At 42.2% G+C, this 27,994-nt stretch overlaps 1 protein-coding gene across 1 annotated transcript in view; it reads right to left on the bottom strand.

The window, feature by feature from the left end:
- The window catches only part of Arfip (ADP ribosylation factor interacting protein arfaptin), a 42,032-nt gene extending 23,061 nt beyond the window's left edge, over nt 1-18,971 (bottom strand). Inside the window, exons 1-7 of the mRNA XM_080276561.1 lie at nt 18,898-18,971; nt 14,278-14,571; nt 12,539-12,718; nt 9,964-10,109; nt 9,572-9,747; nt 7,445-7,619; nt 4,929-5,077 (exon numbers count right to left, since the gene is read on the bottom strand). Of these exons, the coding sequence (XP_080132687.1) occupies nt 4,929-5,077; nt 7,445-7,619; nt 9,572-9,747; nt 9,964-10,109; nt 12,539-12,718; nt 14,278-14,557 (1,106 nt within the window). The 5' untranslated portion in view covers nt 14,558-14,571; nt 18,898-18,971. The remainder of the gene's footprint in view (nt 1-4,928; nt 5,078-7,444; nt 7,620-9,571; nt 9,748-9,963; nt 10,110-12,538; nt 12,719-14,277; nt 14,572-18,897) is intronic.
- Between the last annotated feature and the right edge of the window lie 9,023 nt (nt 18,972-27,994).

The following is a 27,994-nucleotide window of genomic DNA, read 5'->3' as shown; positions in this document are numbered from 1 at the left end:
GTTTAGGTGAGATAAAAGCTTGTTTTGAGACTGCTGGGAGGATGACCTTTGGCCAAAAATGTATCCTCACTGAACCCAGGTTATAAGTGACTCGAAATGCAATAAATCATTATGTGACAGATTTTTCTCAAACATACCATCATCATAAATTGAGAGTGTGCTGTATCACTCTGAATATGAAACCCTGTGAAGGGACAACTCTACGTCCAGAAGTGATTCCTGGGATGCAGGCAGACTTCTAATGGGGTTAAATCATTATAAAAATATGTAAGACCCAACCTGAGCAGTCCCTTCTGAAGAGAATCATGCAGATGACCACTCTATACTCACTAAACCCAAGAACATCTTTTTCATATTGTTCTTGCTTCTCCTGACAATTTTATTGTGCTTACGATAATGTCTTCAATCCAGACGGTAATTTAGCCTTAATAAACCACTATATAAAAGAAATTTCTTAGCTGAATAAACTCATCTGGTAGCAGCAAGATCAAAACTAAAATGACCACTTACATTCAAGAGGGTTATGTGTGGAAAAGTGTTAGCTAGCCAGACAGGTTCCCACACTGTCTAGGAATAAAAGCAGCACAAACATGGCCCAAAGCACAAGATAAATGAGGACAGCATTGGCAGGGTGGAGAATAAGTGGTGAAGTAAGTCGATACTGACCCATACCATACCCTCCATCACATTCTTAGGGACAATCTTTCCAGTTCCATACTTAAATTAGTAATGAGACAAGAGGGATAGTCAAAATATTAGAGCATTATTGTGACCATCTGCAGTGTTACAGCCAGTGCATCCATGTTGCCAGCCATAAGCTTAATTCCCATAGCTCTCCAGTGCTTTTAATTTATATGACCTACATCTATAGGACCCATTCTTTTTCAGGTGCCAGCATGGTCTCAGAAGTGAAAAGCACTTGAGATAGTGTTATACAGTACACTTTCATTACATTTTCAAAGTAACTGCCAATCTTGATGCAAGTCTTTCATTACATTTTCAAAGTACCTGCTAATCTTTATGCAAGTCTTATACCGTCTATATATAATTTTGCTGTAAACATGGAACGAAAATTAATAACAATACTATTACTACTATGGACATTAATTACTTCTGGGAGTTTTACTTGATGTAACTTTATACAATATTTACATTCTGTGGATGCTGAGACAACATCAAACTGAACTTTCAAACTTCAGTTTGGAATTTTGCTAACTAAAGGAAAGCATGCCAATGAATATGGATGGGCTTCGGTCCTGGAAAACACAGACACCACGTATAAAGGTCATGATTCTTCTCTTTGCTCAACCCATTCGACAGCACAGAAATGCTTATTAAGCCTGTCATTCAAGAGCTGTACTTTCAAATTACAAAAGTAAAGTTACTTCATATTTCTAATCTCTGGTTTGCAAAACTAATTTGAAAATCTATCCTCAGGTTTAGATCTTTGTACCATCTATCCAAACTGCCTCAAGAAACACTTATAAATTTTTTTATTTAGCAGTTATATCTTAATCAAATTTACATTATTAAATCTAAGCCCAATGAGTAATTCATAAACAAGGTTTAATTTAGACACAGTACAATAACTGCTCCATTTGCATGGCTAATGTATCACTGAATTTCACGGTGCGTATCAAATCGCACATATGGTACTACTGAAACCCATGTTGTATGGCTAACTGGTATGGTGAAATCCAAAAATCAAAGTCCCTTTTTGCCCTCTTCAAAATTTTTAACCCCCTGAGCATATCATCCAATGTAGTAAACATACAACCTCTAGGAAGATCATTGGGCATTAAAAAAAAGGGTTAATTACATTATACAAAATGATAAATAGGTGGTGATCACTTAAGTATTCTTAGTGCCTTGGGCTCATTCTGTGGAAAATAAAATGTTTACGTAACTATGAACGCAGGCAGCACCAGCCTGTCTCCTATGTTACATACAGTATGTCGCTAGTCACCTGCTATCGACTCTACGCATTTCTACCTAAGCATCTCACTCTCACTTTTAATAAATAACAATATTCTTTGTGTCTGTAGCTCATTCTGTGGAAAAAAAACAAAATGGTTATGAAAATATGCATGCAGATGAGGCCAGTTTGTCACCTCTAATACACAGGTAGCTAGCTGCCTGTTTTCAGCTCTACCCACTTTCATCTATTCATCTCGCTCTCACTTTTAAGTAAGAACAATATTCTTCATGCCTCCTGTGGAAAAAAATAAAATGTTTATGCAAATATGACTGCAAGTGGCCCTAGTCTGTCTCATTTGTTATGTAGGTAGCCAGTCACCTGCTTTCAGGTCTGTTCACATCCATCTATGCACCTCATTCTCAGTTTTAATAAATAACAATATTCTTAGTGTCAATGCAAATAAGACAGGTCTATAATGGAATAGGTGTAAAGAAAATACATTTTAAATCATTAATGTCACTCTAATATGTAAGTGGTTGCGTAGGAAGTATATAATGAATCCATATAAAAGTGGCCATCAGAATACTGGACAGCCATGTTGACATACCTGTATGTCACCACACGGGACTTCTGACTGTTGCAGCTTGGCAGCTCATGTTTTGGGGACCAATTTCAGGAATTTTCTCACGCAAAAAAAATTTTTTCATCACATTTCCTGATTATGAGTAGGGTTTACCTATCCACTCAAATGGTTTTTAATGCATACGGAATCCATGCAAATGGGTGGGTTAATGTATCATGTCACACATGACAAGATAGAACAACAGCATACTGTAACTGGTTTTCCATATACTGTATTACAGTCACTCTGCAATATGGTGGGCCTGGACTTTCCATTTTCTCATATATTATTTCCCCCAAACTATGCAAAACAGAAATCCTTATTATAAGTCAGGGATCTGTTCCAAGCCTTAACAACTGCTTCCAAACAAGTACTGTATACTGAAAATTGGGGAAAACTGGCAAATAATATTTATAGGCAGCATGGGACATTTGATAATTTCTCTGAATTTACTGTGAATTGAACAGCAAAAAAGCATGCTGAAAACAGTAACATATACAATAATAAGGACTTGTTTTGCACAACTCCTTCAGTCTGACGACATACTTTTTATTTAGCTCTTCCTCCCTCCAAATGATTTTATTCAGCTTAGGGGAAACTTTTTGAACTGAAGAGGTTATAATAGACCTTGATTAACTCCTTCATAATTAGAGATCTTTCTCAAATTGAATAAAACTGTCTAGAGCCAACAACACTATATTAAAAAAGACATCATCAGCTGCAAGGGGTTATCCCTACACCTGTCCAAGGCCTGCATGACTAAACAGGTGCACACAGCCGTGTAAAACAAGAAAAGGAACTAAAAATAACAAAAGATTTTTGCAACAAGTGAAGCTACGATGAAAGGCAACAAACAGCGAATAATGATGATACAGTATATGATGTTAAGTAGAAAAGAGGAGGAGTACTGTAAGGAAGAAACAGCTTTCCAGATGAATGATGAGCAGCTGATGAAACAGTATTTATTCTAAATCTGAAGGAAAGATTGTGAAGATAATCTTATGCAGACTGTGAAAATAAATGCATCATTTATAAAGAATCATGAAATGCTCTGCTGCATGGATATATATCTCTGGAGTATTAATGCTTATGATAATTATCCAAATTCAGATGTTGGTATGGGTCCTGTGAATGATATAATGGTTAGTACTAATGTGCTTGGAGGCACTGATAATAAGTTTCAGCTGCAACTATATGTGATAGAAAAGAAACTAATGCACAGCACTAGTACTGCATTATCTATTCAATGCAATTACTTTTTTTTTCTTTTTTTTTAAAGACTGTGCAAGGTGATTTTTATTCAGCTTAAGAAAGACCCTAACAAGGAATGGGTAGGAAACAATCTCCACTGTTCTCTTCAATACTAGTATATATTATTTTAAGTTATGAGCTAATGACTGTACAGTAAGCCTACTCAGCTTGGAAAAAAAACTTTTGGATGATGTCCAGTGGACTGGGGAAAAGTGTAAAAGAATAGCATGATACTATGCTGAAAAAACATAGTTAAGACCAACTTAATACGATGAAGCACAGATGTATTTTCCTGTAGGATGGTGTCCATAATTTTGAAAGCTTCTTTGACATGAGAATGGATATCTTGCCCATTTCAAACAGCACTCCTCAATGCTTCCAATTTTATGCTTTCATTTTCCTGTTTCCGTATCCTGTCCACCCTATTTGCAGTAGACTACAGTACTAGGAAACTGTCATGATGATGATGATGATTAAATGATCAGTATAGCTGTCACTGATTTACATAATGTAAAAAAAAATCTTATCAGTAAGACATAATAATTGATGGCCATTTCTTGCATAACTGCATTGCCAAATGGGTTAAAAATGGAAGCATTATACTTATCCAACAGTGGCTGGTATTCATGCCACAAATTCAGAACTGTACAAATCAATGAATCCTCTCACACCAATTACTATTCTGATAATGGAGAATACAATATTCAATATACAGTACTCAAACACCTCCCAGGTAAAAATATATTATCATGTCCAGTATAAATAAGTAGCACCTGTTTAGAAAGCAGAATAAAGCAAAGTAAAGTGACATGAGATTTCTATGACATTTCTATGATAGTTCACACACAATATTATAAAGCAAACAGTGCAAGTTGAGAAAATGAATACTAGAAAAGAAGATTCAAAGCCCTCAGCCTTTCCATAACCTGTGAAGTTCACAAAAAGTGCACAATGTAAAACAGGCTTGCTGAGGAAGAAAATGAAGCCATCAAAATCTTCCTTGAGCAAACAGCAAAGTCAACGTACAGTCATGCGTATGGCAGAGTATTCCAAATTACTGTTTCATACCATGACCCTGCTACAGTACTATGAGAAAAGGCCAGTGAACAAAATAAAAATAAAAATGACATAACTCACTGCTCAAGCCAAGAAGGAGGTGAGGTGTTTGGGCTGCGTAATTTGATATTGAACTGTTTGAGGGTAGCCTCGAGGGCAGTCTGGTTGCCACTGAAATATGCTGAGACTGCGTTGTGGAACAGGAGAAGCTGCTTGTGCATCACCTTCACCTACAAATGGACATATGTAAATGAAATACATATTTATAACTAATGCATTCTAATTTACAGTACTGTATAATACACAATATTAACCTCACTGATACTGAAGTCAGCTAACATTTGGACCCTCAGTGCTGTGCATTTCAGATTTCAAGTACAGTATAATGGTACTGCCTTCAGAGCTGAATTTTTTTTTTTTCTGTTTTACCTGTACCTACTAAGGTTTTATATATATATATATATATATATATATATATATATATATATACAGGTACATATACAGTACCCTCGCGTCCAACACGGTAGTATTGTCATGCACAGGTCCCATGTTGGACCAGAAACATGTTGGACGAACAACAGAGCTTATGGGGAAAAACGAATTATGTCAGCAACCCTAGGAAAAGTCACTCTAAATACCTACCATATACCTTTACATATATTGGTACTACTGTAATTATAATAAATGGTGCTGTACTATGAATGATAACTAACCTTTTAGGATAGTGTTGATGGGCTTGCTGGGAATGGAAGGTGGTATCCAAGGCTGTAGGTAGTCCTACTGGGTCCCCGGAGGATGGCTGCTGGTGTCACTAGCGGGTAATGGCTGCTGCTCCTCCTCAACCTCCCTCATAAATCCTGCGAAATCACACTCAGAAACACTATCCTCATCCACATCCATGGATCCTGCTTCTGCCTGTCCTAGCATTCCGTAAGCCTTCACTGCTGCCAGGATCTTGTCTTGATTTTTTAATATGGTCCTCACGCTGGCTTCATTCACGTCGTAGGCCTTGCGATGTCCACTTTCCTGTCCCTTTTCTTCTTCCTCTCGATGCTTTCTAGCTTGGTGGCCTGAGGGAGGTGCCGCCGCTTCTTGGGGTTCTCAGAAGGCTTCCTAGGCATCGTGAGCAGGGTAAAATGCAGTAGCAAGGACAGAAAATGCAGCGAGAAAAAAGCACCTTCCAATGCGAATTATGTGACTGAGTGGCACTATGGTGGGAGAAATTTAAACAAATCATCACATGAGAGCAGAAGCATTTTTAATTGGGCGACATCACGATCACCTCACGATAGAGGGTGGGGGAGACAACTTGATCAGAAGTTTTGATTGGCTGTCAGCATCACAGGAACGTCCAGTATGACCGTTGTGGACCGGGGGTGATCGTGCTAGAGGTGAACTCTGCGGATTTCGCCCACTTCTCGGAGCTCCGTGCGTGTTATGCTAATGCACCCATGTTACAGTAATTAAATTGTATTAAATCATACTAATTTTTTGCTCTCCGTGCTGGACACGAATCATGCTGGACAAACGCGTGTTGGACGCGAGGGTACTGTATACATTGCCATCCCAAGAAGCACCAACCACCAGTGATGGAGAATGGAGACTTGTTGATGAGCCTTTTCCTGGGGGGGATCAAGAGGATGATGCGATGTCTGAGGTGTCAGAAATAGACTTTGAAGGGTTTATGAATAAAGCGAGTGCATTAGCTAGTGAAAGTGACGAGAGTGGTGAGGAAGGTGGTGTGTTGAGTGGTGCAGGAAAGAATTAGCCGTCAAGTCAATTTGCCGTCAAGTCAATTTGCCGTCAGACAATTCCCCATTAAAACACAGACGATTCCCAGTCAGGACAATTCGTACCCTGGACAATTCCCCATCATTCTATAAATACAGTATACTTATTATTAATTAATCAATACATTAATAGCCATCCAAATCTATGTTCAACAGCGTGGGCTTTGGATATTATGTATTAGTTGCACCTTTAGTCAATATTGACTAAAGGTGCAACTAATAAATAATATCCAACGCCTACGCTACTGAACAGTGACTTTCATGGATCCCCCTGAAATATAGTTATTAAAGTATTGATTAATTAATAATAAGTATACTGATGGGGAATCGTCCATGATTTGGTGGGGAATTGTCTGACAGCGAATTGACTTGACGGCAAATTGTCTCGGAATCCTAACGTGCAACTCCTGCACCACTCGACACACCACCTTCCTTACCACTCTAGTCACCAGCACTCTTTGACACTTTCTCTAGCTAATGCATTCACTTCTTTCATAAACCCTTCAAAGTCTATTTCTGACACCTCAGACATCGCATCATCTTCTTGATCCTCCCCAGGAAAAGGCTCATCAACAAGTCTCCATTCTCCTTCACTGGTGGTTGGTGCTTCTTGGGATGGCAATGTCGCGTGCTCGGAGTAAACCCCGGATTTGGGCCACTCTTCACTGCCATCTCCCCTATTACAGGTTCAATTTGCATCACTTAAGAAATACACTAAAATTCGATAAAAAATAGGTCCTCGCGTACAATGAGGATCACGTACTCTGAATTCATGGTCTATGGGTACCTACTGTACATAAATCGTACCTTGTTCTCTTCCAAAAACTTGAGTTTAATAGCCACATCAGCTCTCAGTCTGTCATAATGAGCTTTGTGTCCATTGAAGTTGCGTTGAGCTTCTTCAAGCTTGATGCTGCTGATCTCCGACCGAGGCTGCTGAGACAACATCTCCAGGTCACTCCGATATGCATCATACTCAATCCTGGTAAGTTGAAGCAGTCATGAATACCTTCAATGGATGGATGTCTTTTACTGTTCACCTCAACACAATTTTATTCAGCTTTCGGGTGGCTTCCTGCAGTGAGGAGGTAAATGAAAGCTACAATTTTCCTTTCTACTTTTATAAGTCTTTTCAGTGCTGTACAAATTATCTGATGACAGTAAAAATAAAATGAAAAATACACCAATGGATTGAAGGGGTTTAAATTAAGCTTTAATTTCTTCACTCCAGTAATAACTTCATTCATTTCACTTTATATATAAAGGATTCAACATGCTTCCATGTGTCAACTTTGGTCACCTCATTTTATTCTTCCTGCCATCAAATGAGTTTATTCAGCTTGAGATATTTCAAACTGGAAGAGTCTGATTTAGTTTTCCTTATACCCTTCTCTAGTAGACATCCTTCCAAAGCTAAATAAAACTGTATGGAGGCAGTAGGAATAAATGGAAAACTATGTCATTGAAATGAAGGGGCTAACCCTTCAGTACAATAACTAGCTAGATATATTGATAGCTTCCAGACAATTTTACTGCAATTACGAGACAGCCCTTGGATCAAAAGATTTAGCCGGGTCTGGGGTTTCCTTCGCCTGAATATCATCAATTGTGTGTTCCCAAATAGTTAGGCCTTGCCCTCTAAGTGATTAGTCAAAATTAATTGCAAAAACATTACTGCAGTCTACCTACATAATTCAATAAATGCAAGACAGCTGATAAATACCGAGTGATTGGCTACCAGCGGCCTGGGGGCTACTAACACAAGATTAATATGGTAAGTAATCACATAATCATCACCTTATGCAAGGCTTAAGCAGAGAACTTAGTCATGCATACATACAGTAAAACTTCGATATAATGGACTGCAATATACCAGAATTGTTTACATCAGAATCGAGAAGCCGACCAGACTAAATTCTCATATATCAGAAAAAGTCCGATAAAGCCAGAAGCGGTCTGGACCTCCTGACTACCTCAGTTATGTTCACCACAAGATGGTAAATAAAAGGCATGTTTACCAGTGTACAGTACAGTATTATTATATATATAATTTGATTTTTGTAATGAATGTATAATACAGTACAGTACTGCAGTGGTAGTGAAAACAGTTGGTGATGCAACAGTGAAAAACTGTTAGTGTGATCCGGACTAATGTCTGACATATTGGAAAAAGTCTGGCCTAGCAGAGGGATGTCCAGATGTTGCTTTTATCAGACTTTCGTTTTTTTCAGACTGGCTTCGGCCCCAATTAGTCCGTTATAGTGAGGTTGTACTGTACATACAGTCAGTCTCTCCTGTGAGTCTAACAATATTACCAGTGCAGTACAAGTCCTAATATCACATCATAGATTTATGGTATTTCTTCCACCATGGATTTTATGATCTTTGCTCACTCTATTAGTTAAAAGTATCAAACTTTCCATAGTTTACTATTCACCCATACAGAATAATTCTGGATATGGATCACTTGCACCAGGCCTCTATAGCAACAATTGTGATGACATTTGTAAAATTTGCAATTTTTCGCACCTGTAATAAGCAAATAATATATCCTGGATGAAATAAATTACATAAATATGCTTACATAATCTACCTTTCACATTAGTAATACTGTATCACAAATAGTTCATGGTACTGATATCTAAGCTTCACCATGTAAATAGCAAAGTTTGTTTTTGTCAGAATTAGAATTTTTCTCCACTGCACTTTTTTTCTTCGATCTCAATGATATAACACATGAAGTCTTACTGCCACTCCCCCAAAAGTACAGCACCAATTTTATGGAAAAAACTGTGATGCTTCATAACACATCCCAACTTATGACAAGGATTGTCTGTAAATCAAAATCAGTCATTAAAAAGAATGATGATAATTACTGAAAACCTCAGAGCTACAACAATATGCACATACCATAAACGTGGAAGACAAACATACCTTGCCGATTCATACATCTTGATGGTTAGCAATGTGTCTTCCATTGTTTTGTTACATAATGTGTTGACAGATGAAACAAAGAAGTTTAAAGCACCTAGAAGAGTTTCACCATTCTTAGTGAGGGTCCTCTGTGTCTCTGCATTGTATATAAATTCTTCCTGGAGTTCTGGTGACTTCTGTAAAAATAAATATATAGTTCTTTTATTCATCCATCCATCCATCATCCAATTCTATCTTGCCCCATGGGAAGCGTAGAAGCCCGGGGCTAGGCAATTTGGTAAATTTTGATTAAAAATTAGCCACAATAATGATTTATAATTATAAACAATGCTTCCATCAATCTAGAGTATGGTTTTGTCAAACTATGATACAAAAAGATGATACAGTCCCACCTGAGCCAGATCAGCAAAGGCATCACCAAGCTGTTGCTGTGTTTGCACAACATGGTAAAAGTGAGAGGATAAGGCTCTTGCCAGTCGAAGGATTTGTGAATATTTCCGCTGTGTGTCTCGCAGAGCTTCAATCTGCCCTTCCAGCTCTGAAAATGAGATGTTCTTTTATAATGAGATGCCCTTTCACATTCACGCTCTCCAAACAGAGAGTCTTCATTCAGTAGGTTCTCGTTTTGCAAGAATTCATTTGAACGAAATACATTTTACGTGGCACTATCAACCTCTACCCCAAACCGTTTTGCATGGTGGCCAACAAGCTTTGGATGGCAAAACAGCTGACCAGTATTAAATATACCCACCTCTGACGAATCCGAGAAATGACAGAAGGCTTTGAGGAATAGCCTCAGTTGTAGAGTTGGAGGCAAGTTAAAACTTTATTTTGTGATCAGTTAAAATTCCACTTGTTGGCTACTTTATTACATTTAATTTTTTTTCACTCACTATTTCTTATACCTAATAATAACCAGTTTGTTTTTATACATGTGTATGGTGGGGGGTTTATTTTTCATGATGGCCAAATGGGAACTTCAGGAATATTTCTGGATTTTCTTAAGACATAGCCAAAGAACAGAGCTTTTTATAGAATAACTTGCACAGTACAGGTAACTGTTTACAATACAATAACTACTGTACACTAAATGCAGCGCTGAAGAAGAAGAAAAAAAAAAAAAAAAACGGTGATTTTTTCCAACCCTGCGTACGGCCCTTCTTGCCCTATTCCTCTTTTCCTTATACCTCTCATATGACACCTCACCCTTCCTTTGCAGCTACACATCATATGCACATCTATTCTCAGCCACAGCCATACCCACTTCCTCACACCACCATTCACTTTCCTTTCTTACACTACCACCCACTTGTCTCACACCACACATCTCTTCCGCATGCCCCAGCACAGCATTCTTAAACAACTGCCATTCCTCCTCCACACTGCCATTTTCCTGATCTTTCACTGCATTCCACTCATCTTTCAACTTTTGATACGCTATCATTTTCTCTCTTTTATCCAACTCATTCACTTTCAAAACCTCCCTGCCACACCTAACTCTCCTAGCTCTCACCCATCTCTTACCTACTCTCAACCTTCCCTCCACCAGGTAGTGGTCAGACATAACTCTACCCTCCCCTCTCAGAACTCTCACATCCAACAATCTTTCTCTTACATTCATGGACACAACCACATAGTCCATCACTGTTCTCTCAACAACCCTTCCACCCTCCTGTCTCACCCATGTATACTTGTAAATATCTTTCTTCTCAAACAAGGTATTTCCAATCACCATCTCTCGCTCAACACACATCCTAATCATTCGTTCCCCATTTTCATTTCTTCCAGGCACACCATGCACACCAACTACACCTTCAACTGCTACAGTTCCCATGCCAACATTCAGATCTCCCATCATTTCCACATTCACATTTGCTTCAAAGCTCTGCAGACACTCATCAACATCATTCCAGAAAGACTCCCTCTCTTCTTCATCCCTTTAACTACCACGTCCATATGCACTCACATATACCCACAACTCACATCCAGATTTCACTTTCACCCACATCAGTCTCAAAGACACCTCCTTCCATTCAATCACACAGTTCTGCACTTCTGGGCTCACTCTTCCTCTATCAACACCTGACATCCTTCCATTCACACTTCCAAACTTAGACTCACCTTTACCTTTCCCTTTCCCTTTCTGAATTACCAAAACTACAAAATGAATACGAGTTCATTTGTGTGAATGATTTCAAGATTCACTCCAGGGGTGCGGACAGTTTTAAAGATGCAGGAAACCCCTCTATACAACAAACTATGGAAACTGACAGATCAGTGGGTCATTAAGTCTGAAAGTTATTAAATTTGGTATCTGATAGTCACCTACATTTATAAACCCTTGATTGTCACATACCTACCTAATCCGTCAGTTACATGACAACACCATAAGTGTACAAGTACTTTACCATGTTATTAATTTAAAATTTTTAAAATCAAACTTACATTACAGTACAGATAGAGAACACAATTTATATCTTAAATTTAGCGTACTTATCTCGTCATGTGGTCCGCTGGTTGGTAGACCACATTCAATGTACACAGGGGGACTCAACATAACGCAACCTACTTCTCATGTGCTTTAGGGACAACTCAGTCAATATAACCAGTGCCTACCCTGCATCAACTTCAACTTCCTGTACAACTTTTTATGTATAATAGTTTTTTATTTTTTTACTGCCTGTATGGTTGATTAGTATTTTCCACAGGCAACCAAAATGCCTCGTCACAAAAGCAGAGCAAGCTGTCTCCACAACACAAAACACTGGAAAGCACAATATACAGACCACTCCGTATATCAAACGTTATTCGGTTCATAAGAAGATGATTCAACTGGTTCCAAAGAGTTTGATAATGCTGAATTTCTCAGGAGAGGTTTTGTTAAAATAAAGGATTACTGAATACATCAACAATTCATAACAATTTCAGGCAAATCTAGATACCATGGTTAAAACATAAATAACTTACCAGTATCAACAGTGCGTGATGACTTTCCAAGTTTCTCTGATAAAAGTTGCTTAGTGCACTTGTAGGTGGAGATGGACCAAGATTTTATACTTTCCATTTTGCTTGAGTTGGACCGTACAATGGCTGCTCCATTTTCTGTGCCCGGAGTGGTGGGGGTTGCTAGTGGTATTGGTGACATGGCTGGAAACGGCGAGATATAACAGTCCCACTTATTGCCGATTTCTGAAATATTCCTTTCATGGGGGTCTAAAGCTCAAAGTATTCTTTATTAGAAGGGACACAACACTAACTCCACATAATTTTTCTCTTTAACTTTTCTAAAATTCTGATTAGGTGATGAAATACATTTTACATGTGACAAAACTGCTTAATAAAAAAGGAAAATAGTTGTACAACTACCACCAAGATACTACTGTGATTGCTATAAATGAACAAAATTCACTGGAAAATATTTAAAGATTAAACAGCATTACAAATAACTACATCAAGAAGGCTTAAAGAAAAAAAAGGACAACAGAAATAATTAAAAATTAATCAACATTACATGTAATAACTCTCAATAACAGAAAATTTTTTCATTCACATGACGGTATGAAAAGACTAAATACAGTACTGTACAGCAATCCCTCGATTATCCAAACGTCCATTATCCAAACAACCATTGCCCAGATGCTGCGATCTGTTTGTTTGAAACCATTACTCACACATTTTTCCATTTTATCCTGACAAAACGCTTGTGTCCGGGTGGAAAATATAGCCATGTGAACATTTTTGCCCTACAGAGCTGTTTTTTCATGTTTTTTTTTGTCACTGCAGGGTATGGCCCTGCAGTGGCGACTGCTTGTCTGTGGCTGATGGGTCTACTTGACCATGGTAATTGCTTGGCCATGATTTATAGGTCTGCTTGACCAGACAGAGCAGTGTTAAACAACAGGAACAAGTGTTATACGATATACTTTAGTGGTCTTTTAAAATGTCTTTCAAAGTTAGGTTATGTACAAAGGGAAGCCAAAGGATAAGTCCATCATTCGGATGGATTCACTTTCCTGACATCCCTCTGGCTCTATTACATCAGATAATCTTGGGATTATTGTAGTGAATAAAAACACAAACACCAACAAATTTTAAAAATTAACACTGAAGCCTTTAGTACTGTAATGTGAAAATGCATCACAAGGCATTTAAGAGTCCTGTCAGTAAAAATGTGACTCTTCTCCCTGACATGCAGTATGGTGTGACTCCAGCAAGGCATGACGTCACTCCAGTCAAATGCAGTCTCTCTCTCTCTCTCTCTCTCTCTCTCTCTCTCTCTCATGTGTGTGTGTGTGTGTGTGTGTGTGTGTGTGTGTGTGTGTGTGTGTGTGTGTGTGTGTGTGTGTGTGTGTGTGTGTGTGTGTGTGTGTGTGTGTGTGTACATTACTGTATTATTGTGTGTGTGCTGGCAAAGGCATTTTGGATACTTTTTGGTTGAGATATAAAAGACTTTGGATAAACTGTCAGAAGCAGGTATGCTTTTATACCATAATGGTTTTCCTCTTTTTGTATGTTGTGGTTCTGGTTAAGGCAGTAACCTCATAGAAGCAGGTAGGTCCAGTACTGATGTCTTAATGTCATTGCACACACGCACAAGAAATCAATAATAATGGCTAACACCAATTCCAACATAAAATAGCTATCATACCAAGCCATATAAAATGGCATATATATATATAATGAGTAGCAATAAGTGTAGCACGCACCTGGACTGTTTGCACTGTTTGGAGAAGTGTATGCTGAGCCTGCTGTGTGTGGGTACTGTGGGAGAGAAGTAGGGCGTGGTGTAGGGATGGGGGCAGTGGCACTGGCAGGCTGGGTCCCAGCATTTGGGATGGAACCAGGTAGTGAGTTTGGCACATGTGGTGGGCCTCCATGAGGCTGGTGGTGGCTGTCACTCCCGCCACCAGCTGCCACCGCTGCACCAGCCACCATCTCATTCAAGGCTACTGTCTGCATACTTCCCTCACTGAGGTCCCCATCCATGTCTGATACTTCCTCTGTAAAGTCATTAGTTATATAAAGCAAATGTTAATGAACAATTAAAAAGAAAGTGTAGGATAAAAACCTTCCTGTTTCAATAGTCACTTACATGTAAAGTTTATCCACCTTAACTTGGCAAACATTTTCAACAAAAACTGTTTGGAATACATCTTTTTTCGTCTGCCAGTGGGGGTTTTTATATCCTAAAATACGGAATCTTTCCCATACCTCAGTGGCAGAAGAAAATGATACAGTACTACATTACAACGCTATATGGTATATGACCAGTATGAGAGGCACCCTAATTCTTGCTGCAGCCTCCACAAACTCACAACATCCACTACACTACATGGCAACACATCCACACACACCAGGGAACATCAAAACAACACCAAGCACACAATATCATACACAAATACTGTCATCTCTCCCCCCTCAGACCAGCTTCCAGAAGCATATCCATGCTCAAATCACTTGCCGCTCCATTCAGTCACTTAAAGACAACACACAGCTGCATGCATGGCCTCCTGACATCCATCCTTTTGAATCCTAACTCCCTTATGCAGACAGGGTCCACCTGGCCAGGCTGAGATGTGGGCATCATCCAGCCCTCTTGAGTTATCTAGGCTGGATGACTCCATCACTGATGCCTGTCCAGGATGCAGCACAGCACCCTATACTATTAAGCACATTATGGAAGACTGCATTGCACATAATCACCTGCACCAACAACAATACATACACTCCTTGAGAGCTCTGTGGGAAGGCCCGGTCTCAGCCGTGGCCTTCCTCAGGGACTTGGGGCTGTTCGGCCAGACTGCCTAGGGAACAACTACTACTACTACTACCAGTATAATAAACAAAATTCAGTTTAGCTTTTTCTAAACCATTAAAACCCCAACCTAACTTTCCACAGGCCTATGTATATTAAAGCAGAGTGATTAAGGACAAGGAACTGTCAATAGTCAAGCAGAAATTACATGTATCATCTGAGTACCCTTTGAAATGAGTCACTTATCCCTTCACTGCACAAGCTTTTTTAAATGAATGGTTATAAGAGAGGGACAACCCTCACCAAATGCATTTCCTAACACAGACTACTCCCCACTGTTACATCAGTTTATTTCTAAAGGTTTTTCAACCTCCACACAGGTTTCTCACACATTCACAAATCTGCCTGCCAAGCCTATTAAGCCAGACATATATTTAAAGCAACTAAATTTCTGTATGCTGCAATATAATATGCTGCACACCCAGTTCTCTTTAATACTCTAAATGCCATATTTACCATAAGAGTAGATCTTCCTAATGCTGGAAAACATGAGCCTGGCTGATAAGGCGAGAGACACTACCATAAGTACTTACTGATCCTTATCATTTCATACTGGGTTATAAGATAAGATGCTGTGATAAATTCTCAAATGGTAACTGTGCATTAAAGATACAGATTAGATGCATAAAATCTGTTCTAGACAATTTGCCATCCAACAAAGATCCAATTCCTTATGAAATTTTTCCAATAGTTTTGACTACATATTCCCCAGTACTTGCTCCTGTTCTAGCTAAATGAATGTATATATTCAGACTATGCATATGATATTTTTACATTCCCTAATACTAGGAAAGAAGCCAACACCCACCCAATTCCAAAGAAGAAAAGTTTCTGATAGGTGGAGGCGCTCACCATCCACTCACTCGATGTAGTGCTGCTCTCGGGTGTCTGCCCTTTCTTCTCCTCCATCCTTCTTTCCTTCTTTCCTTCATTCTTTCCTCATCCTTCTGCCTACAGGTGACCTTACACTCCCTCTTCTGCCTTCTTTCCTTCATTCTTTCTTCTTCCATCTGCCTTTGGGTGACTCTACACTGAGAGACAAGCCAAATGGTTTCCTGTACACCAAGATACCATTTAGGACTATGCTGGGTGGTAACCATATAACCAAATTTTCACGGCTGGTGGTTTAGTAGGTCATTACGGCACTCTAATCGGATTGAGCTGGTGAAGGTTTACATCCAAGGGATGGTTGGGGTTTACTGCTCACGTAATGTCACTCAGGTATGAGTGAGGCTGGTCTCTCTCATCTTAAATGTCAGGACCATCTTGCCTAGCCACAGGCTCTACGCTCTTCATGGGGCAATGTAGGATTGGATGATGAATGAATGAATGAATGAGAAGTTCCTCTGATTACTGACCGACAGCTATCACATCTTCTCTTGGTAAAGTAGAGTATGTGAGATTGCCAGTAATACGCACACTGTTAAACATCTTGAATCCAGCAACTTAGTGACAGACAGTAAAGTTTTTGCCATGAAAGATCCACTGTTGATATACTCAGTGATGATATCTAGGGTTGGTGATGATACTGTTAAAGACGAAGGAGAGTGCCCATGTGCAGTTTGCCACAAGGGCATGGGAAGTAATTCCATCCTGTGTTGTGTTTGTTATAAATGGGTGCACAAGAGATGTAGTGGTATCAGAGGTAGACTGCGAGATAATGCTGATTTTATGTGTGTGGCGTGTCGGGGAGAGCAGGGGAAGATTGTCAGGCATGAAGGGACTGAACTGGCAGGTGAGTCTCTTGAGTGTGTGGAAGAGTTTTGTTATTTGGGAGACATGTGTGCTGGTGGTGGGACTTTAGCTAGCTCTGTGGCTAGGGCGAGAAGTGGTTGGAAGAAGTTCAGGGAGCTGTTGCAGCACATGTTAGGAGTGTAATGCTGTATGGTAGTGAAACCTGGGCAGTAATGGAGGAGGATATTCGCAGGCTCAGGCATATAGAAATGACAATGATTAGGTGGATGTGCAGTGTGTCCCTGTGTGCAAGGCCTGGGGGGGCTGGGTTTACAATGGAAGAGTTGAGAGGTAGGATGGGATTGGGGTGTATTGGTGTTGTAATGAGGAGAGGTAGATTGGGATGGTTTGGGCATGTGGAGAGGATGGGGGATGATAATTGTGTGCAGAAGGTGCGAAGTGTTAATAATGGGGGTGGGGTTGTGAGGGGTAGACCAAGGAAGACATGGGACGAGGTCATTAAGTGTGACAGGGTTAAGGGACTGAACAGGGAGGCTGCAACAGATCGTGCAGCATGAAGAGCAGCCTTTAGGTGACCAAGGCCGACGCATGCAAGCATGTTGGAGCCTTCAAAAATGAAAATGAATGTGTTTTTATGGATTAACCTTAATTTAACCCAACCCAGCAAACTGGAACAAGTAGGAGAAAAATGAACTTCTAGCGCATACTGACTTGTACGTATACACTTCACTTCAGGCAACAGAAGCACCATACTAAATCAGTTCCTCTTCCTTCTGATAGTCTTTCATATCTGGGGGGGAGGGTTATTTTTGGAGTGGAAAATTAATGTTTCATATTAAGTTTCCTTCCCAATTGTTTTTAGCCATGCTCCTTCTGCTGTGCCAATTGCTGCTTGAGTGTAATGGCAAATACTGCCAACATAATTCCTGATTGCCATTTAGTACCTCTTCCTAACCTTACATTTTAACCTAATCTAGCAATTTAGTCTTACCTAACCTAATCAGGATTCAAGTAACTAGGTTTTAGCAAGTCTGCCATTACAAACACCAGTAAGGCATAAGAAGCACAACGATAACAATGAGGGGGGAAGAAATGACAACAGAAAATAATTGTTTACCACCATGAAAACAGAAAAATACAAAAACAACTGGAGTCACAGCAACTGATGATTTGGCATGGTCATTCTGCTGCTTGAAGTAAAACACACATTCAGCTACCAACCAACTTATACCCTCCATAGGATGCCAATGCCAAAGTCAACTTGATGCTCTTTAGTAACGAAAATGTTATTTCCAAAGAATTTGAGAGCTATAAACAAATTATCGAATAAAAGAGAATCCACATAAAATTTTCATGTTAGTAGGAGCTCTCTTGCTCTTTGTCCAAAATAAACATACAAAAAAACATTCAAGAACATATAAACATATATATTTCATTAACTGTGTATCAGTTTGATCAAATACTGGGGCAGTAACTTAGGCTACCCTCACAGCCCAACATTTCGGCTTAGCCTACGTATCTTAGAGACAATAATAATACCCGAGTTTACTTACTTTCACTGCACTACCACCTCTGAAATTTTTCCTTGGGTTCTAACAGACCTCAAGAACGGCAAGGCACGTTTGAGAAAATATTGCACACACACATTACAATAAACTGTTCATTGTCGTGACGAATACAACTTCCCAAATGGTAAGCTGCAACGTTAGACCTTTCCCTGATACACACGAATAGGCCTACTAGCAATACTTCAACCTTACTCATAACGGATATGAGGACTTCATGTTTTCAATGTGGTTAACAATATGACACATACCTAAGACTATGGTTCATATATTAGACCAGTTGCAGGAACTGTCAAAACACAAGCTGTCTGCTGCTGACGTCACATGCCAAGTATCACAACAAGATGCCACACCTTCATTATCACCATATATTTCCTGACGTCTAAAGATAAGTAAGCAATATCATATGCCGAAAATCATATGCAAGAGATATTGCTTAATTACTTCCCACCACCATATTGGCAAAGGTACCCTATATGAGGGAGTTTACAGGAATGAATTTATCGAAAAAGTGGTATCTAATTCCAATTACTACCGAACACAAATCCACTTTCAGTAAAATTATAGAAATATTTACAAAACTATCTTTATACTACTTTACAGATCTTTGTCTATAAATGAATTAAGATCATCCAAACCACTATATCTGAATAACATTGGCAGGTAATTGTCACTCTTCTCACATGCTAGCTTATATATATTAGGAAAAAAAAAAACAGCTTTCATATCCAAGAAAAGTTATATAAATTATATTTTGCCAGGCGTAGGACATTAAAAAGCTTTGTAAGTTACGTGACTATTCCCTCCTCAATCGCCCAGTTTCGAATACTGAAATAATACTTTATCATCTCTATTTATGGGCTGTTTGGCAGTACAAATGAAAGTTGAGGCGCCAGTTTTGGATTTCCCCAGGCGTGAGGAAACGGGTGATAAGATAAACTAGGATCACATATAACGTTACAGTAACGTAAAAGAGCTCAGTACGAATCTTGTGACTACTTCAATGCCTAGTCGAAAAAACATAATATCCATTACTCTCCAAGCAGGGAACAACATTTTTACTGACAGTGGGGGAATGGAATTTCTGACCACTACTTGGTGGTGGCCAGAATCAAGGTCCAATTAGGATGGAGAAATAGAAGAAGAGAGGGACGGGAAGAAGAAGTATTTGTAAGGAGAGTGGAAAGGTTACAAGAGGATGAGAAGAAGGCAGAATATAAGAGAGAAGTGGAGGAACGATTGGGCAAACATGAATTGGAGCAGATGGGGGACGTGAAAGGTGTGTGCAGGATATTTACAAAAGAGATATGTGCAGCATGTGATGTGGTGTGTGGGATGAAGAGAAGATGGAGGGGTGTGTAAGGAACAGCGAGGTGGAATGAAGAGGTAAGACAGGCTGTGGCACAAAAGAAGAAAGCATACAATGAATGGATGAGAAATAGAGGCGTGGAAGAAGTTGAGAGGCGGAAGAGAGAGTTATATGTAGAAAGAAAGAGAGAGGTGAAAAGATTAGTAAGAGAGAGTAAGAAGAGAATGGATGAGGAATTTGGAAGGAATTTGAGTGTAAAGTGGAGGGACTGTAAGAAAATGTTCTGGAGAGTGGTGAAAAGAGTAAGACAGGGTGGAAGTGAAGTTAGCAGGGGAGTGAAAGATAAAAATGGTAGATTACTAGTGGAGAAGGGAGAAAAAGTGGGCGGATGGAGAAAACACTTTAAGGAATTGTTGAACGTAGAGGATGGAAGTAATGCGAGTATAAGTGGCTGGGTAATGGCTGGGAGGAGGAGGGAGGTGAGAAGACAGGAAGAAATCAGTAGGATAGAAGTTGTGGAAGCAATGAAGAAAGTTAAATCGGGGAAAGCCCCAGGAATTGATGGAGTGTGTGGTGAAATGCTGAAGCATGGGGGAGAGATAGTAGTAGAATGGATGTGGAAGATGTGCAGATTGGCCTGGGAGGAAGGTAGAGTCCCGGAGGATTAGAAGTCAGGTATAATTATTCCCTTGTACAAAGGAAAAGGGGAAAAAGAAGTGTGTGGTAATCATAGGGGCACATGTCTTCTTAGTATAACAGGAAAAGTGTATGGTAGGATACTTATAGACAGAGTTAGAGAAAGAACAGAGAAATTAGTTGGAGAAGAACAGGGAGGCTTTAGGAAGGGAAGAGGTTGTGTAGATCAGATATTCATTCTTAGATCTTTAGTGGAAAAGTTTCTAGAGAAGGGAAAGAAGTTGTATGCGGCTTTCATGGATTTGGAGAAAGCATATGACAGGGTGGATAGACAAGGATTGTGGAAAGTGTTAAGAATACATGAAGTACATGGGAAGTTGTTGAATGCTGTGAAGAGTATGTACGATGGTGCGAAGGCTGCAGTGCGTGTGGATGGTGAACTGAGTGAATTTTTCTCTTTGAAAGTTGGTTTGAAACAGGGATGTGTCATGTCTCCATGGTTGTTCAATCTGTACATGGATGGGGTAATAAAAGAGGTACAAGGTAGGGTAGTGGATGTTGGAGTGGCCCTGGTGAGAGAGGATAATGTTTGGAAACTCCCTGTATTGTTGTTTGCAGATGATACTGTGTTGTATCATCTTGTTGAGTGAAGACGAAGGGGAGCTGCAAGGCTTGGTGGATTAGTTTGGGAGAGTGTGTAAGAAACGGAATCTAAAGGTGACTGCAGGAAAGAGTAAAGTGATGGTCTTTGAGAGAGGTGAAGTTAGTGAATGTAAAGCGAGGTTGGATGGTGAGGAATTGGAAAATGTGAGTACGTTTAAGTATTTGGGTAGTGTGATGAGTAAGGATGGAGGTTTGGAGGGTGAAGTGCTTGAAAGGGTTCAGCAGGGAAGAAAGGTTGCTGGTTCTTTGAAAGCAGTGATAAGAAACAGGGAAGTGAGCATGGAAATGAAAAAGTTACTACATGACAGTATTGTGATACCAACTCTAACGTACGGAAGTGAAACTTGGACATTGTTGGAAGGACACAAGTCAAGAGTGAGAGCAGTGGAAATGAGTTATTTAAGAGGAGCCTGTGGAGTCACGTGGAGAGACAGGCTGACGAATGAGGATATAAAGGAGCGTTGTGGTTCTTACCTTACCTAATTGTATCTTTACAGGAGTGAGTCAAGCTCATACTGTCCCGTGTCTTAAACCATATTTATCGTACATATCCTTAAATTTGTGAATTGTTTTGGCACACACTATTTCATTCGGTAGTGCATTCCATTGATCAATTGCTCTGTTTGGGAAACTGAATTTCCTTACGTCTTTATCACCTCTCTTCTTATGCAGTTTTTTGCAGTGTCCTCTTGCTGATGCTTCTCCATATGTTAAGTAATCATTTATGTCTATTTTCTCCTATCCTGATATGCACTTATATAGCATTATCATGTCACCTCTTTTCCTTCTCTCCTGTAGTGTTGGTAGATTCAATTTATTTAGTCTTTCTTCATAGCTTAGGTCCCTTAAGCTTGGTATCCATCTTGTAGCGGCCCTTTGAACTTTTTCAATCTTGTCTATATGCTTTTTGAGATGAGGACTCCAGACTACTGATGCATATTCCAGGGTTGGTCTAATGAATGATGTTATTATCCTTCTTAGCATGTCTTCATTTATGTATATGAATGCTATTCTCATATTTGCAAGCAGTGTATGCACGTTCCGTACCTTCTCTCTGATGTGGTCAGCCGGAGATAGTCTGTTATTGATAATCACACCTAGGTCTTTCTCTCTTTCTGATGTGTATAGGGTTTTATTTCCTAACTTATAATCCCAATCAGGTCTTTTTCCACTTTTACCAAACTTGATTACATGACACTTGTCCACATTGAATTCCATTTGCCATGTATTACTCCATTCATGAAGTTTATTTAATTCTCATTGTAGCTCTTTACAAGAGTCTGTGTTAGTAATTCTCCTTTGTATTTTTGCATCATCTGCAAACATAGTTAGATAGCTTTCATTTCCAGTGTTACTGTCTATATCATTTATATACACTAAAAGCATGATTGATGCCAGCACTGAGCCCTGTGGTACTCCACTAGTCACTTCTTTCCATGATGATGTGGATGTGATAGGAAGCGTGATAGGAAGCGTTATGAGGAACACACTGAGGTTGTTTGGCCATGTGGAGAGGATGGAGGGTGAAAGACTGACGAAGAGAGTGTATGTGAGTGAGGTGGAGGGGGGAAGAGGGAGGGGGAGGCCGAGGATGAGATGGAGGGATGGGGTGGAGAGGCATATGAGAGAGGGGTGTGTGAGTTGGGAGCGGGGCAGTGAAATGGCGGGGGACAGGGCGACTTGGAGGCGATTTGTTTGTGGCCACCCCAAACGGGATTGAGGCGTCTGGCAATAGATAGATAGATAGATAGATAGAATTCTGGGGCGTTGTCTGAGTGTCGGGCTTGGAAATCCCAAGGTAGGGAAAAACGTGACAGATCAGGTCGTCGGCTACAGCAACAGCGTGATGTTCTTTGGCCGGGCATGCGATGATAAATTTGGAATATGTATCTACATAGGTGATGATGTATCGGTAGCCTGACTTGGGTGGCAGGGACCCCACAACATCTACGGAAAGTAACTGCCAAGGTTTGTGGGCAGTAATGCATCCCAAAGGGCCAGCAGTGCGGGTGATGGCTTTGCCTAGTGCACAGGCTCGGCAGGACTGGGTGAATTGTTTGGCCAGGTTGGAGGGGCTGGTGGTGCAATATGTATCGCTGAATACCTGGAGGAGTTTCTTCATGCCCAGGTGGATCCCATTATTGGAGTGGAGGTGCCTCATGGTGTCCAGGGCAGTGTTGGGGTCGAGGATGATGTGTCCCGACGGGGTGAACAGGTGGTCGCCCTGACGGTGGAGTTTGGTGAATAGGTCGCGGGATCCAGGGGGTTCGGTCCTGTGCCACCGTTGGAGAAGCTCCGTTTCATGTTGAACTGCGTGGACGGGGAGCCAGGAGAGTGTGTCGGTGTTAATGTGGAGCTTGCTGGGGTGGTTAGATATTTCATAATTAAACTCTTCCAAGATCTCTCGCCATCTAATCAGTTGGGCATTGTGGGTGTCTGATTCCCGGAGCCATTGGAGTGATTGGCGGACCGTGATGATTGTTATGTTTGTACCGGATAGGTAAGCCCAGAAGTGTTCAAGGGCCCAGATGATGCCTAGGAACTCCCGCTTGGTAGCAGCATAGTTCCACTCAGCCTGGTTAAGGGTGCGGCTGGCGCAGGCGATGATGTGTTCTCATCCCTCCTGGACGTGGGTGAGGACAGCGCCAGCTGCTGCAAGGGAAACGTCAGTGTACAATTGGATGGGCAGGGTGTAATCAGGAAAGGCGACAATTGGGGCAGTGATAAGCTTGTTCTTGAGTTCTTGGAAAGCAGCTCGCCGTTCATCGGTCCAGGTAAAGGGTTCACCCTTCCGAGTCAGGTCATGGAGGGGTTTGGCTATGTTAGCAAACCCCTTTACAAAGCGTTGATAGTTCGAGGTAAGGCCCAGGAAGGCCCGGACCTCATGGGCGTCTCGTGGTAGGGGAATATCTGTGATGGCACGCAGTTTGTCTGGGTCGGGGGCTATTCCGTCCTTAGAAATGACGTGCCCCAAGAAAAAGACAGTTCGTGCAGCCAGGACACACTTGGAAGGCTGAAGCTTGAGGCCTGCCTGGCGGATACGTTGGAAAGCTTTCCTGAGGTGTTAGAGGTGATCGCCCCATGTTTTGCTGAAAGCAATGACGTCGTCCAGGTATGCCAAACAGACTTCCCAGGTGAGGCCCCTAAGGACAGACTCCATCAGCCAAGAGAAGGTGGTGAGGGTGTTGCAGAGGCCGAATGGCAGGACGTTGAATTCATGTTTCCCGTTACTGGTGGAAACTGTGTTTTTTCCTCTGTCCTCTGGGTGCACGGGGACCTGCCAATACCATGACTGGAGATCTAGAATAGAGAACCAAGAGGCACCGTATGGGGAGTCAAGGGAGTCGTCGATCCTGGGGAGGGGGGTGGCATCCTTGATAGTTACATCGTAGAGGCAGCGGTAATCCACGCAGAATTGCCTGGTACCGTCCTTTTTCTTGACAAGGACGACTGGGGAGGACCAAGGATTGGTGGAAGGTGAAACAATGTCGGCATCAAGCTTTTCCTGGACCTGCCGGGCTTCCTCTGCTCGTTGTTTCGGGTTATTTCGCCGGGATGGTTGGCGGATCGGTGGTCCTGTGGTGTGTATTTCATGCGTCAGGCAGGTGGTGTGGCCAATATCCAAGGGGCCTGATGCAAAGAGGTCCTGGAAGTCCAGAAGATGGAAAAGGGTGTCCGATTAGTGGGGGTAGAGATGGTCGGGGATGGGGGTCAGTGGGGCAGGGGAGGAAAGAGTGATGATGGTGCATGGTTCTGCTTCTTCCATTTCTTCCACCACGAGCCCTTGGGTAGTGTGAGAGGGGACGTGGTGATTTTTGCGATTCGCACTGAGGCAACATGTGGGGGGAGGAAGGTGGGGGACAGGAGACAGGCCGAGAGGGTTCCAGGCGGCAAGTCAGGGGAGAATAGGACGGATGTTCCTGTGGGCCTGTTCAATGGGATTCATGCTTCGTGCTTAGGGGTGGAGATGGTGGTGGCGGGGCGGGGCGAGGCGGGAGGTGAGGAAAGGGAGGGGTGCAGGGAGGGGTGATGCTAGGGGTTTGTGTGAGATGGGGTGTGCAAGTGCAGACTGTCGTGGGAGGTTCAGGAGGGGGGGTTGGTGGTTTGCGGAACTGGAGCTGCTACTTGTCGCAGTCGATGTTTGATTGTAGTTTCTGCAGCAGGTCCAGTCCCAGGTATCCATCGTAATTGCGACACGTGGAGTCGAAAACAATGAACTTGTGTTGTGTGGACACTTGCTGGTGGGTGTTGGTGCGTAGGGACCGGGTTTCCTCACAGATGGGTAGGGGGCCGTCCCCTGCGTCTACGAGATGAGTCGATGTAGGGAAAAGCGGGCCAAAAGCCAACTTATGATGGGAGTAGAAATGGCTGAAAAGACACGACCTGGCTGCTCCCGTACCGACCAGAAGCCTCGCTTTTACCCCGTTGAGCCTCTTCTTGCCATAGACTGGGGGGCGATATTTGTGAGAGGTGGCCCCTGCCACCGTGGGGAGGTGCAGGGGGAGTCCTAAAAATGTTGTTGGATCTCCTCTTCCTCTGGCTCCGTTTCCCCGGGGTCGGCATCTCCGGCGGGTGCGGGGTCATCCTTGGGGCCCTCGTTTTCTAAAGAGGACACTTTGTGTCGGCTTGGGATGGTTAGCTTGCGCTTGACAACTTTGAGTTGTTCACGGATGTCGTGAAGTGGACATCGGTGGCTGAACGCGGAGAACTCCCAAGGGTTGATTGAAATGAGGTTCTGGTTCTCCTCGTGGCTGGGGTGTTTGTTTGTGGGGTGTACCCTAGGTAAGTTGGGTGTTGGCACAGGGCTGGTGTGGGGTTGAGGAGGTCGTGGCTTGTTGTGTGGTGTGGGCTTATTCGTGGGGAATTTGCTAACCACGTTGATTTGCTGGGGGGTAGAGCACGAGGTTAAGAGTCGCCGAATCAGCTGGATGTCCCTGTCTAGGTCCCCCATCGGGTCGTGTATGGTGAAAAGCTCCTTGACCTTACTGGGGAGGACTCTGAGGAGGGTGATGAATGTGTGTTGTTCCCGGGTTTCATCGTCTGTCTCCGGGTAAGTGGCGGTGACGAGTCACCTGGCCTGGATCAGAGTATCGTCCAGGTTGCCGTCGTACGTTAAACTATCCACTTGTGACAATGCCACTACTCTTCCTAGCAAGGGTGTGATGGCTTGAATTACTAGCTTTGTGAAGTTCGCCCATGTTAGCTTGGGTACTACTTCAGGTGCAACATTGACCGCTGCTTTGCCCAGGAGTGGTAGCGTGACAGCTATTTTCTGCCTATCGTCTTCGAACCCAATCTCCAGCAACAGCTTAACTATTAATAGATATGTGTGGATGTCATACTGTTCTAGGTCGAATTTGGGTAATTGTACGTGCGGTTTCGTTGCCATTTTGCCGATTTCCCTGTTTGCTCCTTTCTGTGTATGCCCGGGTCAAGAACCACCGCTGGCCACCACTGTTATGCTATAGGCTCCCCTTTCTGTATTGTATAGTGATATATTTAGTGTAAGTCTGCTTTACATTGTGTTATGCTAGGCGTTTTTAGGCCGGCTTCCCGCCCTAAGAATCCCTAGGGTGCATCTGGGTTCCCTTTCCAGACCGGAGCTTAGACACAGTATGAGAGGAACAGGGCATAAAAACAGGACAACAACTTTACACGTATATTAAAAAATTCTCTGCTACAGAACGGCAAGACAATTCACACGATATGCTAAACAAAGTTAATACACAGGCTGGGAGATGGGTTTCGTGTATCGCGCAGGATACAAGATAGACAATGGGCTCAGTCTGGGTAAAGAGGTAATACAGTTTCACAGTGCTTGTATGTGAGGCTCATTTCACAGTGAGAGGGTAAAATATAGGTTTAACTGTGCACAGGATAGTTCAAGAGTCCTTATTCTGACACGGACACTGTTTCTTGGCTGTAGGATATACTCGTATACATATATTGTCACTGGATTTTACCTCTCGGGTTAAACAAGGTGGATATGCACTGTCACAAGAGTTATTATTATGACACCAAGTTATGCCTCTCGTTCTGCACAAGGTGGGTATGCACTGTCACAAGAGTCTTTGTCACTGGCACTGGAATTCACTGCTCATCTGCACTGCACAGTCTTTGCCTCTCACTCTCTGTCTGTGGGAACTATGTATCACAATCACTGGTCGGGGAAGGAGGAAGGGGGAAGGCCTGGGGACTCATAGTTGCCGGCCTGGTGTATGTGGAGGTGGAGTCCCTTCAGGAGTCCCTTTGTTCCACGGTCACGGGACAACTTGCAGGGGCGTCATCTGTCGTCGAGGGCTGCCCTCAGGGCTAGGGCCAAACAGGTTCTGGAGGCGCTCCCACAGGTGCCTGGTGGGGTAAAGGCATCGCCTTCGTCGGGGAGGGGAGATGTCTCACCCCGGGGTCCTGGAGGCACCCTCAAGGGTCTGTTGGCTGTGATCTCCTTCCTGCTGCACCGCCATCAGGATGGGGCTGTGGCGTTGCTCCCAGCAGGAGTCCGTCAGGTGGGGGTTATCCTCAGGGGCCGACTGGATGGAAAACAACCCCAGGGATAACACCGGGCCTCTCCACCAGTCCTCAGGGTGGAAGTCCTCCTCCTGTAGGTTGCCTTGGTCCGGATGGACAGAGATGCGACCTGTGCCCCCTCCGGTAGGCAGTGCTGATTGCAGGTTGCCCCCACATTGTGGAGTCACAGGGGGTGAGGGACTTTGGTGGCGTCCCTCCCTGGCGCCAAGGTC

Source organism: Coenobita brevimanus, chromosome 7 (assembly GCF_032717465.1).
Source record: "Coenobita brevimanus isolate Jiangsu-jjx chromosome 7, ASM3271746v2, whole genome shotgun sequence".
In the NCBI taxonomy this organism is placed as follows: Eukaryota; Metazoa; Arthropoda; class Malacostraca; order Decapoda; family Coenobitidae; genus Coenobita; species Coenobita brevimanus.
This window is presented reverse-complemented; position numbering and strand designations above follow the sequence as displayed.